At 41.4% G+C, this 18,527-nt stretch overlaps 1 protein-coding gene across 2 annotated transcripts in view; it reads right to left on the reverse strand.

The window, feature by feature from the left end:
• LOC120054794 (guanine nucleotide-binding protein subunit alpha-11-like) overlaps positions 1–18,527 on the reverse strand; it is a 75,209-nt gene that overhangs the window by 19,066 nt on the left and 37,616 nt on the right. Inside the window, exons 3-4 of one of the 2 annotated variants that reach the window (XM_039002420.1) lie at positions 7,266–7,420; positions 2,488–2,616 (exon numbers count right to left, since the gene is read on the reverse strand). In XM_039002420.1, coding sequence (XP_038858348.1) covers positions 2,488–2,616; positions 7,266–7,420 — 284 coding nt within the window. Of the gene's footprint in view, positions 1–2,487; positions 2,617–3,034; positions 3,164–7,265; positions 7,421–18,527 lie in introns of both variants that reach the window. The other variant, XM_039002421.1, reaches the window with a different exon arrangement.

An 18,527-nucleotide genomic window follows, 5' to 3' on the forward strand; every position in this document is an offset into this window, starting at 1 on the left:
ACATAAACCCATCACTACCAGAGCTCCTTCAGGAACATAAACCCATCACTACCAGAGCTCCTTCAGGAACATAAACCCATCACTACCAGAGCTCCTTCAGGAACATAAACCCATCACTACCAGAAAAGGTGAGAACTATTCTGCAATGGTTATGAATTGATTACATTTTTTTTTAAAGATTCCTATGTCTAATTATTTTAGACAAAAATAAATCTGAAACAAGAATGGTTGCATTCTTGTTAATCTGTTTCTATGAATAAGCTTCTCGTCATATCCCCAATTTGCACAAAATACTTACACCACTAGCAGATGTGCTTGGTCTAAAGTGGCCTAAAGTTTGCGGGGAGGTGAGCACATTCATGTCAAGTATTTTTTTTAAAATAAATGCCAACTTCTGCATGAAAACTGGCGCATGCACATTTTGGGGTATATTTTGTATGGATGCAAGGTTTATAAATGAGGCCTCAGGATTGTCAGTTGGGCAGTTATATGTTAACATGTGAGAATTAAATATACTGTACATATAACATGCATTATCCTGTCAATAACTCGACTCAATAACAATTCAGTTTGATAACTTCTTATGCACTGATGTAACATGCAGTACAGTAAATCAAAGGTGCATGGAGGGGTTAAATGGCCCAAGTTGAACCAAAAAGGAAAGAGAAAAATGTGCACTGTGCAGAGCCATATCCCTCTTCCAGCCCATTCCCAGCTAAGTGGATGCAGATGTGCCATTGAGGCCAGATCGGCAAGGAATTCACCCGCTTGGAAGCAGCACCTAGTCAGCCAGTGACTGTTCAGATTCAGAGCACAAGCCTAGCAGCAGTGTGGGGAGGTAGGCCAGCGGCGAGGAGAGGGGATAAGAGGGGAGATGGAGAGGATACAGATGTGGAAGGAAAGAATATAGAGACGGAAAAAGTGGGAAAGCAGAGGGCACCTCTGATGGCTGCCATGATCCCTCGTCACAGATCAAGCAGGAGTACAGAGTGAAGGCAAGGATTTGGGAATTCCGCTACTTGTTTTCCAAACATTACTTTCATGGATGTGATTGAATTTTGCATCCATAAATAATCTGATCCATCAATTCAGAAATCCTGTTTTCCAGCAATGATTTTGTTGATGGGAGAGATCTATTAGCCAATATTCATGTTATTAGAGGAGGATCAGGGCTTTGTTTCTTTCTACGTCCGTCTGTCCCTGGCTGGCGCTGCTGCAAAGTGAGAAGAGGGGCGTTGATAAATGGGGGCCTCTAGGAGCGCCTGCCTAAAATTAAGCTCCTTCACGTCAGCTGACCTCCTTTCCTGTAGCAGGGATGAGTGACCTACTTAGCAGGATAAGCTCTCCTATGGAGGATGAGCCCAGAGAAATGACACTCAACCACTTCAAAAGGCAATTAAGAGAGGGAAGGGCTGCAGCCAAACGCAAAAGACATGCATGTTTGTCCTCATGAACGCCTGCCTTGTGCAGCTGCTGCAAGTAGCGTGTCACACCCCCTCACTCGCACAAGGGGTTGGGGTGGAGAGGGGCTCCTTACATCACAAGTCTCTACCGATCTGACTAGCTAAATATTCTCAATGACATTTAATTGCAAATTCTCTGGGTTCTCTCTCCAATCCTGAATATCTCTAATATTTTATGATATATGCTGCATGTCCTTAAATACTGCTGTAGTGATTCCCAGCCTAATCATCCATCCAGTAGCAGCAGTAGGATGGAGATCTTGAGTCCAACCTCATTCTGAGCCTGGGAGTTATTTCTAGCGCTGCCGCGCATGTAGGAGGGGCTAACATGCTGGCTTCCTATTGATTTGCACACTTTTGTAAATCGCTCCCGTTCACCGGATCCATCTCTCAATCTCCTCAACGTCATTCTCTTTGAGGAGGAGGGAGACAATCTACACCATGGTGCCCAGTGATTTGTCTCTTCCCCTGGCCACATCCAGGAGGACTCCCACCTCCCCTCTACTTTTCTGTCCTGGCCCAGACGACAGTAATAGGCAGAATGGCTGGTTGTCATATTGATAGCAGACTAGTTACAGTCCTGGAGTAAACGGTTTCTCAACATCCCTTTTATGACTAATGCTTCAGATGACTAGCTGACATTTAGCTCATCATTCTACTTCATCCAGTATTGTACCATTCAAAGCAAGGGGCTGAGGTGTCATTCAGTGTACATCTTGAGGATCACATAGCAACAGTTGAGAAGACTTGATGGGCCTGAGACTATGATGGGAGGGTAAAAACTGGAGATCAAAGCAACATTGAGGAATGAAATGAAGCAGCAGGTCATATTTGTTTATGTTGATCTTGTGAGGGAGAGGATGATCTCCAGTCATACAATCAATAGCACATAGAGTGGTCAATGTTCTCAGATGTGATCACACAACGCAGTCAACATGAATATTGAAACAATTAGTTATTTCATCAGGAAAACAAAACACTTAGGTAGGTAGGGGAGTTAGTAAAAGTGTGAATGTCTTTCTACCTGAAAATGATGCTTTGCAAGTCGAAAGGGTATTCAATGATCCCTGTGGTGGGGATGCGAACCCTAAGCACATCTTGTTGGGTTGGTAGATAGTTTGGTTCGGCAATACGATCCAGATCGCTTAGATAGCTAGAGACGGGGAGAGAGAGAAAGGCAGGATCGACAAAAAAGAGAGAGTGAAGCATGACGGGAGAACCCATTCCTGAGAGCCCTGGGGGTTGACACTTCAGCTGCCACCTCTAGCACCCACCATCTCAGAATGTTAGTACAGATTTTACCAGAACCCTTTGCACCTTAATTCTATTGGGTTCAAATTGAGGCAGTCCGGATGTCCAATAAGACCTGGACTAAAGACCCTCCCATCTTTCTCAATTTTTGGTTGTAGTTGTGATTTGTTCTCTGTCCTCAGACAGCCTCAGAGCTGCTGATCGTGAGTTAGGAGTCTCAGAGAGTGTGCTACCATGACCCAGGGCTGTGCAGCCAGCAGCAGTGGCAGGCGGTGTAGACAGTACAGTGGCGAGGTAGAGGCAGCACTTCACACCAGTACCTGAAGATTACATTCTCCAGGTCAAAAGGGTACTCAATGATGCCAGTAGTGGGCACTCGAACCCGCAGGACATCCTGCTGAGTGGGCACGTACCCCGCGGTCACTATTCGCTCTAAATCGGTAAGGTAACTGTGGAATGAAGTGGGACACATCACACGTGTGTGCCTGATGCTGCACAAATCACCTGCACACATGCATACAAACAGGCATACACACCATCTCTTTCTCATGCACACAGAACTACACACAGCAAATTCAGACTTTTTCCACATTTTGTTACATTACAGCCTTATTCTAAAATGAATGAAATTACACATTTTCCTCAATATACACACAATTCCCCATAATAACTAAGCGAAAACTGGTTTAGAAATTTTGGCAAATGTATTAAAAATAAAAAACAGAAATACCTTTACATAAGTATTCAGACCCTTTGCTATGAGACTCGAAATTGAGCTCATGTGCATCCTGTTTCCAGTGATCATCCTTGGGATGTTTATACAACTTTGAGTCCACCTGCGGTAAATTCAATTGATTGGACATAATTTGGAAAGGCGCACACACCTGTCTTTATAAAGGTCCCACAGCTGACAGTGCATGTCAGAGCAAAAACCAAGCCATAAGGTCGAAGGAATTGTCCTGTAGAGCTCTGAGACAGGATTGTGTCGAGGAACAGGTCTGGGGAAGGGTACCAAAAATGTCTGCAGCATTAAAGGTCCACAAGAACAGTGGCCTCCAATCTTAAATGGAAGAAGTTTGGAACCACCAAGACTCTTTGGCCACCCGGCCAAACTGAGCAATCGTTTGAGAAGGGCATTGGTCAGGGAGGTGACCAATAACCCGATGGTCACTGACAGAGTTCCTCTGTGGAGATGGAAGAGCCTTCCAGAAGGACAACCATCACTGCAGCACTCCACCAAAACAGGCCTTTATGGTAGAGTGGCCAGATGGAAGCGACTCCTAAGTAAACAGCACAACAGCCCACTTGGAGTTTGAAAAAAGGCACCTAAAGGCTCTCAGACCATGAGAAAACAAGATTCTCTGGTTGATGAAACCAAGATTGAACCCTAAGCGCCACGTCTGGAGGAAACCTGTCACCATCCCTACGGTGTAGCATGGTGGTGGCAGCATGTTGTGGGGATGTTTTTCAGCAGCAGGGACTGGGAGACTTGTCAGGATTGAGGGAAGTAGAAAGATCCTTGATGAAAACTTACTCCAGAGCACTCAGGACCTCAGACTAGGGAGAAGGTTAATCTTCCAACAAGTCAATGACCCTAAGCACACAGCCAAGACAACACAGGAGTGGCTTTGGGACAAGTCTCTCAATGTCCTTGAGTTGCCCAGCCAGAGCCCGGATTTGAACCCGATCTAACATCTCTGGAGAGACCTGAAAAGAGCCGTGTAGCAACGCTCCACATCAAACCTGACAGAGCTTAAGAGAATCTACAGAGAAGAATGGGAGTAACTCCCCAAATACATATGTGCAAAGCTTGTAGCATCATACCCAAGAAGACTCAAGGCTGTAATCGCTGCCCAAGGTGCTTCAATAAAGTACTTAGTAAAGGGTCTGAATACTTATGTAAATGTTATATTTCATTTTTTTTAATTTATATTTGCAAAAACTTCTAAAAACACGTTTTTGCGTTGTCATTATGGGGTATTGTGTATAGATTAATGAGAAACATTTTTTAAATCCATTTTAGATTAAGGCTGTAACGTAACAAAATGCGGAAAAAGTCAAGGGGTCTGAATACTTCCGTATGCACTGTACACATACATTTCTAAACAAACTGTGTTAGTAGCTATAATACTTCACACAAGCCTAGGTGCCAGACCGTTTCTGCATTCAACAAGGCTACATGGCTGCCTTGCCATAACAACATTAAGGTGGCTAGAGCAGACAGATTGGCACTCAGGTTCATAGTTCACAGTGTGATGAAGCTGAATAAAGACAAGACCTGATAACACTATCAAGTAACCTGGCAGGTAATGTACTCCTCCATGAACTAACAATAGGCAGTTTTGGTTTGTAACAATCACCACTAATCGTAGTTTGGGGAGAAAATGTTAAACGGAAGATGACTAGTAGCTAAAAACATGACAGTTAAATCACACGTCTTTAGGGTCAAGTAACATAACATCCTAAAATGGTACTTGTAAAAAAACATTTGGGTTCATTTTTACAGTCCTGACTCCTGATAACATTTTCAGAGTCATACAAATATAGAGTAGTCTAATCACTACATTGACTGTGAGTCATTTTACTTACTTTGCCTTTTAGGGCTGAATAAATCCTGACCTACATCTACATAACAAACATGGCACTTGGGCCTCCATAGGTTAGTTCAAATAGAACTAAGGTGGAGCAGGATGAGAAATGTTGCCGTCTGTTCTCTCTTTCCATCTCTCATTGTTTTTCTGTCTCCCTCACTTTCAATTTCTCGACCCACTACAGTGGCTTGCGAAAGTATTCACCCCCCTTGGCATTTTTCCTATTTTGTTGCCTTACAACCTGAAATTAAAATATATTTTTTGGGGGGGTTGTATCATTTGATTTACACAACACTTTGAAGACGCAAAATATTTTTTCTTGAGAAATAAGCAAGAAATGAGACAAAAACACAGAAAACTTGTGTGCATAACTATTAACCCCCTAAAGTCAATACATTGTAGAGTCACCTTTTGCACCAATTACAGCTGCAAGTCTCTTGGGGTATGTCTCTATAAGCTTGGCACATCTAGCCACTGGGATTTTTGCTCATTCTTCAAGGCAAAACTGCTCCAGATCCTTCAAGTTGGATGGGTTCTGCTGGTGTACAGTAATCTTTAAAATCATACCACAGATTCTAAATTGGATGGAAGTCTGGGCTTTAACAAGGCCATTCCAAGACATTTAAATGTTTCCCCTTAAACCACTCAAGTGTTGCTTTAGCAGTATGCTTAGGGTCATTGTCCTGCTGGAAGGCGAACCTCCGTCCCAGTCTCAAATCTCTGGAAGACAAACAGGTTTCCCTCAAGATTTTCCATGTATTTAACGCCATCCATCATTCCTTCAATTCTGACCAGTTTCCCAGTCCCTGCCAATGAAAAACATCCCCACAGCATGCTGGTGCCACCACCATGCTTCACTGTGGGGATGGTGTTCTCAGGGTGATGAGAGGTGTTGGGTCTGCACCAGACATAGCGTTTTCCTTTATGGGCAAAAAGCTACATTTTTGTTTCTTCTGACCAGAGTACCTTCTTCCATATGTTGTTTGGGGAGTCTCCCACAAGCCTTTTGGCAAACACCAAACGTGTTTGCTTATTTTTTTTGTTTAATAAATTGCTTTTTTTCTGGCCACTCTTCCGTAAAGCCCAGCTCTGTGGAGTGTACAGCTTAAAGTGGTCCTATGGACAGAAAAACCAATCTCCACTGTGGAGCTTTGCAGCTCCTTCAGGGTTATCTTTGGTCTCTTTGTTGCCTCTGATTAATGCCATCCTTGCCTGGTCTGTGAGTTTGTGGGCAACCCTCACTTGGCAGGTTTATTGTGTTGCCATATTCTTTCCATTTTTTAATATTTAATGGTGCGCCGTGGGATGTTCAAAGTTTGAGATTTTTTATAGCCCAACCCTGATCTGTACTTCTCCACAACTTTGTCCCTGACCTGTTTTGGAGAGGTCCTTGATCTTCATGGGTGCCGCTTGCTTGGTGGTGCCCCTTGCTTGGTGGTGCCCCTTGCTTGGTGGTGCCCCTTGCTTGGTGGTGCCCCTTGCTTGGTGGTGTTGCAGACTATGGGGCCTTTCGGAACTGGTGTATATATACTGAGATCATGTGACACTTAAATAAAGTCCACCTGTGTACAATCTAACTAATTATGTGACTTCTGAAGGTAATTGGTTGCACCAGATCTTATTTAGGGGCTTCATAGCAAAGGGGGTGAATAAATATGCACGCAACACTTTTCATTTTTTTTTTTTTTTTATTGTCATTTCACTTCACCAATTTGAACTATTTTGTATATGTCCATTACATAAAATCCAAATAAAAATCCATTCAAATTACAGTTTGTAATACAAGAGGAAAACCGCCAAGGGGGTGAATACTTTTGCAAGGCACTGTATTTATCAGACAGATGATATTCACTACTGTGATAACTCAACTTAAAAATAAATAAAAACATTTTCAATCTCTCTCGTTCTAACTCTTCTCAAACCACTGTAGCAGCTGTGTGTATGCCAGGAGTAGACTTACTATTTGGTGGAGTCCGAAAGCTGATATTCACGCCTACGGTCATAGGCCTCCTGGATGCCAGGGTCTGTCCACAGCATCTTTATTGCACTGATGTAGGGCTGTTCAAAAGAACACACCTTCTCCACGTCCACCTCGCGCACCAGCAGTGCGTTGGACTGAGGGAGGAACAGGGGAAAGATGACAACAGGTCAGAAACACGGAAGGAATGGTGGATGGCGGAAAGCGTCACCCACATTTACTGTAACAGTATTCCACAATAATTTAGTAATATCTTTATTCAGATCGAAAGTATACAGTACAAGTTGGGACATATCATTTCCTATTCTTTGCTTCAACAGTGATGTTAAGGGACGATAAGGTTATGTTATACTGACAGAATGTTCTCGATATGATTTAGGGCTAGACAGACTAGTCTTTCAGTCGAAACATCCAGGCTTCTCCTAAGCAGTAATTTAGCATCCTTACCAGGACAGAACATTTGAGTACAGTCCATTATGTTTATGACATTGTTTACAGCACTTTTATGGTGTATTTGGTTTGCATTTGATGATGCAGACATATAAGATGTGGCTGGACAATTCAATGCTGAGATTGCCAGCCAATAACATTTGCCAGTTAGCTGTCCTATGAGTGGATGGGAATTCAGACAATGCCAGAAGTTAGTAGTCTGTAGCTAATTTTGGTGGAGTATTCATGGCCTACGCCTCTTTGGTGAATTTGCGAGGCATGCAAGACAAATACATTGCAAGATACAGATTACCAAGACATGGTTCTTTCTGCATGCCCCCTTTTCCTCAGTCACACTGATTCACATGCTCTCTCGCTTTGCTAATGATGCGAGTGTGTGTTCAGTCTTTGGTCTGTTGCGTGTAGAATATCCTAGCCCCTGTTTTACGGAAGTTGCGAGACATTGCAAGCCAAGAAATTGTGCGATACAGCATTCCATTGAGAGATACAGCTTTTGATTGTCAACTGATAGGCCTAGTGCACGGTTCTGCATGCTGGCCGACCTGCCTATACAGTGCCCCTCCCCTCCGTCCCTTGCTAGCTCGCTATGATTGTGTTCTCGAAAGCACGGCAACTAATCCCTGGTATCGTCTTTGGCATCATTAAAGACAGTTATTTTATCAAATCAATTCTCTGTAATTATTATTACGTGATTAAACTAATCATGTAAATGTAATTAACTAGGAAGTCGGGGCACCAAGGAAAATCTTCCGATTTAAAAAGTTATAATTTTCCTAATATAACTCTTCCGATATTTTAATATCTGATCAATTAGTCTTCTTATTAATGAATTATTCTTTACCTCACGTTAGTCTCATTCCAAACGTCGTAAATTGTTGGTTATCTGCACGAACCTAGCCTTTACTATAAATCATCCATACACCAAATTGGTTTAATCATTTATTTACTAACTAACCAATCACAGAAATGCATAAACAAACAAATGTTAGGGTTACAAGGAAATGATAGGGGAGGTTCCCTAGTGGGCTAAGCCGATATGACGGCTTGGTGGATAAAGGGAAGTGGGTGTGGACTGAAAAGGGCAGGAAAGACAAAAGGAGTCACTACACAGTTGATAATTATATTAATTGAAATGCTAATCCTTTGCACATGAACGCTCACTCATTCGGGAATAGTTGCAATCAATATATATTTACGCCGACTGTGTCGTCGTGATCTGTTAGAATCGTCAATCCTTCTTTTGGAGAGTTCATCCGAGTATTTTGTGGTTAGAATGGATACTTCAGAGTACCATTCCGAAATGTTCTCATAGAATAGGTATTTCGGCGGTTGTCGGTCTTCACATCCCAGGTTGACAAATTTCTAGCTGCAGACTAGTAATTATAATCTAAGATTTGCTCTTATTCTGTAGGGATCGATAGTCAACCATTTCCAGCCATGTAGCCAATGCTCCACGTGGTATGGTTAGGAATTAAACAACCATTTCAACCTTAGCTTATACTGAGGGTTTTGTGGTCTAAACTCAACCTTTGCCCCCTCGGTGTCTATGGTACGCGTGGTCTGAAGAGGATTTCCTCAGGAGGGGGTTTTAGACGTAACAATAGTAAATGACGCCAGATCATGTCTGTGCTCACGGGGGAGGGCCAATGACTTAGTTAAACTTCAAAGGGAATACAATTCTCTTTCATTAAAGGTTTAACATCACCTTATATCATTTCACAAATAGTTTCATCTTTACTCATTCATTTTATACAAGAATTAGATGCAAACCCCATAATTGAGAAATGTACATAATCAGAGATATAGTTAACTTCTCTAGGGTATGTGGGACCCTAGCGTCCCACCTCGTCAACAGCCAGTGAAACTGCAGGGCGCCAAATTCAAAACAGAAATCCCATAATTTAAATTCCTCAAACATACAAGTATTTTACACCATTTTAAAGATACACTTGTTGTAAATCCAGCCACAGTGTCCAATTTCAAAAAGGTTTTACAACAAAACCACACCAAACGATTGTTAGGTCAGAGCCAAGTCACAGAAAAAGACAGCCATTTTTCCAGCCAAAGAGAGGAGTAACAAAAAGCAGAAAGAGATAAAATGAATCACTAACCTTTGATGATCTTCATCAGATGACACTCATAGGACTTCATGTTACACAATACATGTATGTTTTGTTCGGTAAAGTTCATATTTATATCCAAAAATCTGAGTTTAGGCGGGACGCTACTGTCTCACTTGGCCAAAAGCCAGAGAAAATGCAGTGCCAAATTCAAATAAATTACTATAAAAATCTAACTTTCATTAAATCACACATGAAAGATACCAAATTAAAGCTACACTGGTTGTGAATCCAGCCAACATATCAGAATTCAAATGGGCTTTTCGGCGAAAGCAAACGATGCTATTATCTGAGTTAGCACCATAGTAAACAAAGAGAGAGAAGCATATTTCAACCCTGCAGGCGTGACACAAAACGCAGAAATAAAAACATAATTCATGCCTTACCTTTGACGAGCTTCTGTTTTTGGCACTCCAATATGTCCCATAAACGTCACAAATGGTCCTTTTGTTCGATTAATTCCGTCTATATATATCCAAAATGTCCGTTTATTTGGCGCGTTTGATCCAGAAAAACAACGGTTCCAACTTGTGAAACGTGACTACAAAATATCTCAAAGGTTACCTGTAAACTTTGCCAAAACATTCCAAACTACTTGTAGTTGTAATACAACTTTAGGTATTTAACGTAAATAATCGATAAAATTGAAGATGGGATGATCTGTGTTCAATACAGGATTAAAACAAACTGTAGCTAGCTTTCTGGTCACGCGCCTCTAACAAACAGGATACTTCGAGTGACCCTCGTTCAAGATGGCCGTACTTCTTCATTACACAAAGGAATAACTTCAACCAATTTCTAAAGACTGACATCCAGTGGAAGCGGTAGGAACTGCAAGAAGGTCCCTTAGAAATCTGGATTCCCAATGAAAATCCATTGAAAAGAGAGTGACCTCAACAACAAAAAAATCTGAATGGTTTGTCCTCGGGGTTTCGCCTGCTAAATAAGTTCTGTTATACTCACAGACATGATTCAAACAGTATTAGAAACTTCAGAGTGTTTTCTATCCAAATCTACTAATAATATGCATATCCTATCTTCTGGGGATGAGTAGCTGGCAGTTTAATTTTGGCATGCTTTTCATCCAAAATTCCAAATGCTGCCCCCTACCCTAGAGAAGTTATGCGTGTTTCCTGTCCTCTGAGGTCACCAAATGAAACACATCGTCATACCCGTCCCTTAAGTGTCTACTGACCATTCCCACATGTGGACATTTTGTATCAAATCCCCATTTTGGGGATTTAGGAGTTCGCCATGTGAAATCCTTTGTTCTCTCTATGCGTCTCTTTCTGCATGGCCAGGGGGAAGAGAGTCTCCTCCAGGAATTTATGACCTGAGATAACAGAATCTGTGAGTGAGTGAGGGGGGGTGCCATGATCTATACCCAGAAAGGGCCACGTCATGACACTGGAAAATTCGCTGGTTCGTATACCATAGCCGGCAAGGTGAGAAAATTTGTCAATGTGCCTTTGAGCAACGCACTTAACCCTGATTAGCATCACCAGCGGCCTGCATGTGTTTCGCTTGCTCAGTGTGTGTTTCTTTCTGAGTTACAGAAAGAGAAGTTAGCCGGTCGGAACACAATTAGATTAACCCAAGGAGGGATTGCAAAACCCCACTAGTCTTTTACCCAGTGGGAAATATGGCTATTCCTGATTAGATATGAACAAAAATAGGCAAATGATTAGATGTACATTTACAGTCCCTTCAGAAAGTATTCATACCCCTCGTCTTAATCCCTATTGTGTTACAGCCTGAATTCAAAATGGATTAACTTAATTTCTTACCCTTCTAAAGACAATACCCCATAATGACAAAGTGGAAACATGTATTTAGAAATTTTTGCAAAGGTATTGAAAATGAAATATCTAATTTACATAAGTATTCACATCTCCGAGTCAACACTTTGGCAGCGATTACAGCTGTGCGTCTTTCTGGGTAAGTAAAGGTTTTCCACACCTGGATTGTGCAACACTATTCTTTTCAAAATTCTTCGAGCTTTGTCCAATTAGTTGTTGATCACTGCTAGACCCTTTTTTCAGGTCTTTCCATAGATTTTGAAGTAGATTTAAGTCAACACTAACTAGGCCAATCAGGAACATTCACTGTCTTCTTGGTAAGTAACTCCAGTGTAGATTTGGCCTTGTGTTTTAGGTTATTGTCCTGCTGAAAGGTGAATTCATCTCACAGTGTCTGGTGGAAAGCAGACGGAACCAGGTTTTCGTCTAGGATTTTGCCTGTGCTTAGCTCCATCCCGTTTTTTTTTATCCTGAAAAACTCCAGTCCTTAACGATTACAAGCATACCCATTAAATAATGCAGCCACCACTATGCTTGAAAATATGGAGAGTGGTACTCAGTAATGTATTGGATTTGCCCTAAACATAACACTTTGTATTCAGGAACAAAAAGTGAATTGCTTTGCAACATTTTTTGCAGTATTACTTTAGTGCCTTGTCGCAAACACAATGCATATTTTGGAATATTTGTATCCTTCTTTTAAATATAGTATTGTGGAGTAACTACAATGTTGTTGATCCATCCCCAGTTTTCCCATCACAGCCATTCAACTCTGTAACTGTTTCTCTCCAGCAACTGAATTAGGGAGGACACATGTATCTTTGAAGTGACTGAGTGTATTGATACATTATCCAAAGAGTGATTAATAACTTTGCCATGCTAAAAAGGGATATTCAATGGCTTCTTTGTTTATGTATACCCATCTACCAAAAGGTCCCTTCTTTAGGAGGCATTGGAAAACCTCCCTGGTCTTTTGTGGTTGAATCTGTGTTTGAAATTCACTGCTTGACTGAAGGACCTTAGATAATTGTATGTGTGGGTACAGAGATAAAGTATCCATTCAAAATCATGTTAAACACTATTATTGCAGAGTGAGTCCACGCAACTGATTATGTGACTAGTTAAGCACATTTTTAGGCTTGCCGTAACAAAGAGGTTGAATACTTGACTCTAGAAATGTCAGCTTTTCATTTTTATATTAATTTGTAAACATTTCTAAAAACATAATTCCACTTGACATGATCGGGTACTGTGTTGGCCAGTGACAAGAAATCTCATTTCAATTATTTTTACATTCAAGCTGTAACAACAAAATGTGAAAAAAGTCAAGGGGAGTGAAGGCACTGTATATAAATCAGTCTCCTCTATTTCAAAAATACTGAATCTGAGGAGTCGATTCCTGAAGCTTAGAAATAGGAGTCAACACTGTCAGTCGATGTGCAAGGAGTTGAGGAATCAATTATTTTGGATTAGACTCTCCACCACTACGTCATCGTCGTTAACAGTTGGAAAATTGGCAGAGAAAAGCAAGCGACAGCAGCAAAGTTCTGTAAGGCAATACTTGGAGAAGCTAAAGCAAACTTTACAAGCTGGAATGGAGGTACACTAATGGTAGTACAGGTGCAATGCTTAACCATCTGAAAGGGACGCCCGTGAGACCCAAAACGTTGCTTGCAGCAGCACAGCTACATTGTGAATTCACGTGGTATTTTATGATTAACGGAACAGTTTAAACGTTAAGAAAAATTGCCAATTGGTCACATTCCTAGCGCATACAGTGGTTCGTCCTTTAAAAGTTGCAGCGTACTGCGGCGCAGCTTGCATGGTGCCGCAGAATTCTATTGCACGTAATTTAAGTGTGAACCACTGGTACCAGTGCTAGTACCAGTGCTAGTTAGTGCTAGTTTGACCACCAGAGGGTATCTTTGAGAAGCATTTGATAGCCTTCAATAGTGTCTGTACTTGAGAATTTAAACCCTTTTTTGTAAGAACATAGTATACGGGACTGACTAATACATTTTGCTTAATTAATTTAATTAATATTATGGCGTTTCTATTCCAAGAAAAACAAAAAACCCACTGGGTTTCCGTTAGGATGGAACGGAAATTATGGCACTGTACATCGTGACAGGCTACAGTACTTGGCTATTTAGCTAAAGAATCCCCCGTGTCGTGTGGGCACGTGGAAGACCGGGGTTCAATTCCACGATGGGGAGGAAGGAATAAGCGGTCCTTGTAAATAAGAATTTGTTCTTAACTTTTTAAGGCTAGGGGGCAGTATTCAGAAGTTTGGATGACTGAGGTGCCCAAAGTAAACTGCCTGTTACTCAGGCCCAGAAGCTAGGATATGCATATGCATGGTAGTATTGGATAGAAAACACTAAAGTTTCTAAAACTGTTAAAATAATGTCTGTGAGTATAACAGAACTGATTTGGCAGGCGAAACCCTGAGGACAATGTTGTTGAGGTCATTGGACTTTCCAATGCTTTTCTATGGGAAAGCCTAATTATTAGGACCCAGATTGCAGTTCCTATGGCTTCCACTAGATGTCAACAGTCTTTAGAAATTGTTCGATGTTTTTTTTTTTTTAATGAAGTATTCGTATTCTTTCTAAGTGTCACTCAGAAGGACTCTAGTCTTTTGGTGCGCGTTAATGAGTTTTGCGGTCCTCGTTATTTATTTCCTGGTATTGAATATACTATTTTCCGTCTTAAATTTTATCGTTTATTTACATATTAGGGTACCTGAGGATTGATTAGGAACGTTGTTTGACATGTTTGGACCAAGTTTATTGGTAAAGTTTGGGATTCATTTTGTATGCATTTTGAACGAGGGGAAACAGGTGGATTATTGAATGAAGCGCGCCAAATAAACTAACTTTTTTGGGATATAAAGGACTTTATCGAACAAAAGGACCATTTGTTATGCAACTGATCTTCAAAGGTAAGGGATTTATTTTATCGCTATTTCTGACTTCCGCGATGCATCTGCTTGGTTGGAAAATGTTAATGCTTTTGTATGCGGGGCGCTGTCCACAGATAATCGCATGGTATGCTTTCACCATAAAGTATTTTTGAACGAAGCGGCTGGATTAACAAGAAGTTAGGCTTTTAAATTATGTAAGACACTTGTATTTTCATGAATGTTTAATATTACGAATTTAGTATTTTTTTATTTCGCGCTCTGCAATTTCACCAGATGTTGTCGAGGTGGGTCGCTAGCGGCACGTCTAGCCCAAAGAGGTTTTAACTGACTTGCTTAGTTAAATAAAAGGTTACACTAAGAGCATAACATTTCCACACCCTAATTGTATATTTGTAGTCTAACCAATACCCAAACGGAGATTCAGTGAAAATAAAAATCTCATTGATTTATCAAGACCAGTCCCCATGCTTGTCTCAGAGCAGCGCAAAACGGTGCTAAAATAGTTGTAGGCTATTGCTTCAAATCCTATTGCTTCTAACTTCAATATGCTCTTTAAATAAATAAGACCTGCACCACTTAACAGCACATTACTCAACACTAGTGACTCATGTAGGCCTACAGTATATGGAAAAATATGACGTGACTCTCCGCCAATAATTACATAGAGGATTGGAGGATTCTAAATTAAAACCAAAAGCCGCCTAATGGGTCTCCCGGTGACAACCGGCACGGGTGTTGAACCTGCATATGTTTGCACTGCGGGAGCCCCCATCCACAAAGTATCAAAATACAGAAAGGTGTTGGGAAAAGTATATTGTCTTGCTAATAGCCCATTATAGCCTATTACAATACTGTACATGGTGTCCAGGTCAGGATAACCAAAACATTTCTTTAAAAGACTATCAGAAAGAATGTTGGTACTTAGTCATTCATGGCTTTGGATCAAAATAAATGAGTCACTCAGCTTTATGTAGGTGCCTGGCTATATGACTGTGCCGTCAACTTGAGCGATTGTAATCTGAATAAACAAAATAATATTTGTGAAGGCCAAAACATTTTTCTGTTTTTAGAGGGAGAGAAACGCTGGGCCAATTGTGCGCCGTCCTATGGGACTCCCAATCACGGTCAGATGTGATACATAATAAAACTTCTTGTGGTATTATTTGTTTTGTCTTTAAGGTTGGCTTAAACTGAAATTGCAACCAATCACGGCCGGTTGTGATACAGCCAACCTAACTTAGAAATACATTTGACAATAGAATTCTCCCCCCTAAGCAAGTCGATTGTCCAGCTACCTGCTAATAGCCAAAATGGCGCTGTACAATGTGACCATGTGTTTGAAAGAGTATTTTCCAGTAAGCAACAATTTGTTTACCTTCATTAGACAACTTTGTTCCAATATTTCAGTAATTCAGTGATATTTATTCCCATAGTAATTCGTTATGGATCCATAACTAAATAAACGTCTGCATTTTGAAAGAGTATTTTAATCATTATTTTATTAACGAAAGCCATTATTAGTTACATTGTTTTAATTTGAACGTGCAGACTGGCACTAAGAACAGCGGGAACATTTCCCTAGTCAGCGCCATTATTAGTGCAATGCCCCTTAAAAGTGTTGCTCTGTGCTACCCAGTGTGGCGGGGTGGGGGTCCACCCCCCATGGGCTAGGTCCGTCTTCTGTGCGCGGCTCTGCGGCCCATCCCGTGCCCCCTGCCATCGTGCCTTGAACCTCGAGCACTTTCAATGGATACAGCCGCTGAAGGCAAGGCAATCCCATTGTGCGCGACTCGGGAGCCATGACTAATATATATTGTCCTGCTAATAAAAGGGCTAATAATATATCTGAGAATATCCCAGGGGCTTTTATATAATTCTAAATTCATAATAATCGCTTGTTTAAAAAAAGATTTATTTTGGAGAAGATTTAATTTTCAAATAACGTAAAATGAGTTAGAAAAAGGCCACCCTTGAACATGGGGTGAAACATTGTTACTCATTTGTAAATAAAGCCAGTTTATTATTTAGAATGATTTTTTCCCGTGTTCAGAGGGAGAGAAACCAAAAACCTATAGTCATCTCATGGGTCTCCCAGTTGAGGCTTTTGCACGGGTATTGAACCAGCATCTGTAGCAACACAGCTTGCACTGCTATGCAGTGTCTTAGACTGTTGCGCCACTCAGGCGCTGTACAACGTGACTGGCCAGGAGTGGGCCACAGTACTACAGTAAGATCAAAATAGTCCTAACAAAATAAAAGAATACAAACCTAAGTGTAACAGTTTTAGTAAGTAATACTGAAGTCGTGCACAATTATCAGTTTCTATTTAGGTTTATGTCACCCAGTCATTGTCAGATAGACACAATAGGACCCAAAAGCATAATCAGTCCTCTAACTCACCCTTGCGCTGGTTTGGAGCAATGAAGTGGTGACGCAGGGTACCGTACTAAACTACAAATCACCTCTAAGTCCCGCAGCATAATCGCAAAACGTTTAGTGGAGCAACCACTGTATATCAGTAGTCAATGACCCATTCAAAAACTACAGTAAGGACCACTAACCACTTGCTGCTCACATACAGTGCATTTGGAAAGTATTCCGAACCCTTCCCTTTTTACACATTTTGTTAGGTTACAGCCTTATTCTAAAATGGATTAAATAAAAAAAGAATATCAATCTACACACATTACACCATAATGACAAAGCAAAAGTTTTGACATTTTTACAACTAAAAATAAACAGAAATACCTTATTTACATAAGTATTCAGACCCTTTGCTATGAGACTCGAAACTGGGCTCAGGTGCATCCTGTTTCCATTGATCATCCCTGAGATGTTTCTACAACTTGAGTCCACCTGTGGTAAATTTAATTGATTGGACATGATTTGGAAAGGCACACAGTTGACAGGGCATGTCAAGGCAAAAACCAAGCCATTAAGTCGAAGGAATTGTCCGTAGAACTCCGAGACAGGATTTTGTTGAGGAACAGATCTGGGGAAAGGTACAAAAACATTTCTGCAGCATTGAAGATCCCCAAGAACACAGTGGCCTCCATCATTCTTAAATGGAAGAAGTTTGGAACCACCAAGTCTCTTGCTAGAGCTGGCCGCCCGGCCAAACTGAGCAATCGGGGGAGGAGGGCCTTGGTCAGGTAGGTGACCAAAAACCCGGTGGTCATTCTTACAGAGCTCTAGAGTTCCTCAGTGGAGATGAGAGAACCTTCCAGAAGGACAACCATCTCCGCAGCACTCCACCAATCAGGCCTTTATGGTAGAGTAGCCAGATGGAAGCCACTCCTCAGTAAAAGGCACATGACAGCCTGTTTGAAGTTTGCCAAAAGGCACCTAAAAGACTCTGACCATGAGAAACAAGATTCTCTGGTCTGATGAAACCAAGATTGAACTCTGGCCTGAATGCCAAGCGTCATGTTTGGAGGAAACCTGGCACCATCCCTACGGTGAAGCATGGTGGTGGTAGCCTCATGCTGTGGGGATGTTTTTCAACGGCAGGGACTGGGAGACTTGTCAGGATCGAGGGAAAGATGAACTGAGCAAAGTACAGAGAGATCCTTAATGAAAACATGCTCCAGAGCTCTCAGGACCTCAGACTGGGGTGAAGGTTCACCTTCCAACAGGACAACGACCCCAAGCACACAGCCAAGACAATGCAGGAGTGGCTTCGGGACAAGTCTCTGAATGTCCTTGAGTAGTCCAGCCAGAGCTCGGACTTGAACATCTTTGTAGAGACCTGAAAATAGCTGTGCAGCAACGCTCCCCATCCAATCTGACAGAGTTTGATAGGATCTGCAGACAAGAATAGGAGAAACTCCCCAAATACAGGTGTGCCACGCTTGTAGCGTCATACCCAAGAAGATTTTAGGCTGTAATTGCTGCCAAAGTCCTCAGTAAAGGGTCTGAATACTTATGTATACCTTTTTATTTTCTTTAT

Source organism: Salvelinus namaycush, chromosome 10 (assembly GCF_016432855.1).
Source record: "Salvelinus namaycush isolate Seneca chromosome 10, SaNama_1.0, whole genome shotgun sequence".
NCBI lineage: Eukaryota > Metazoa > Chordata > Actinopteri > Salmoniformes > Salmonidae > Salvelinus > Salvelinus namaycush.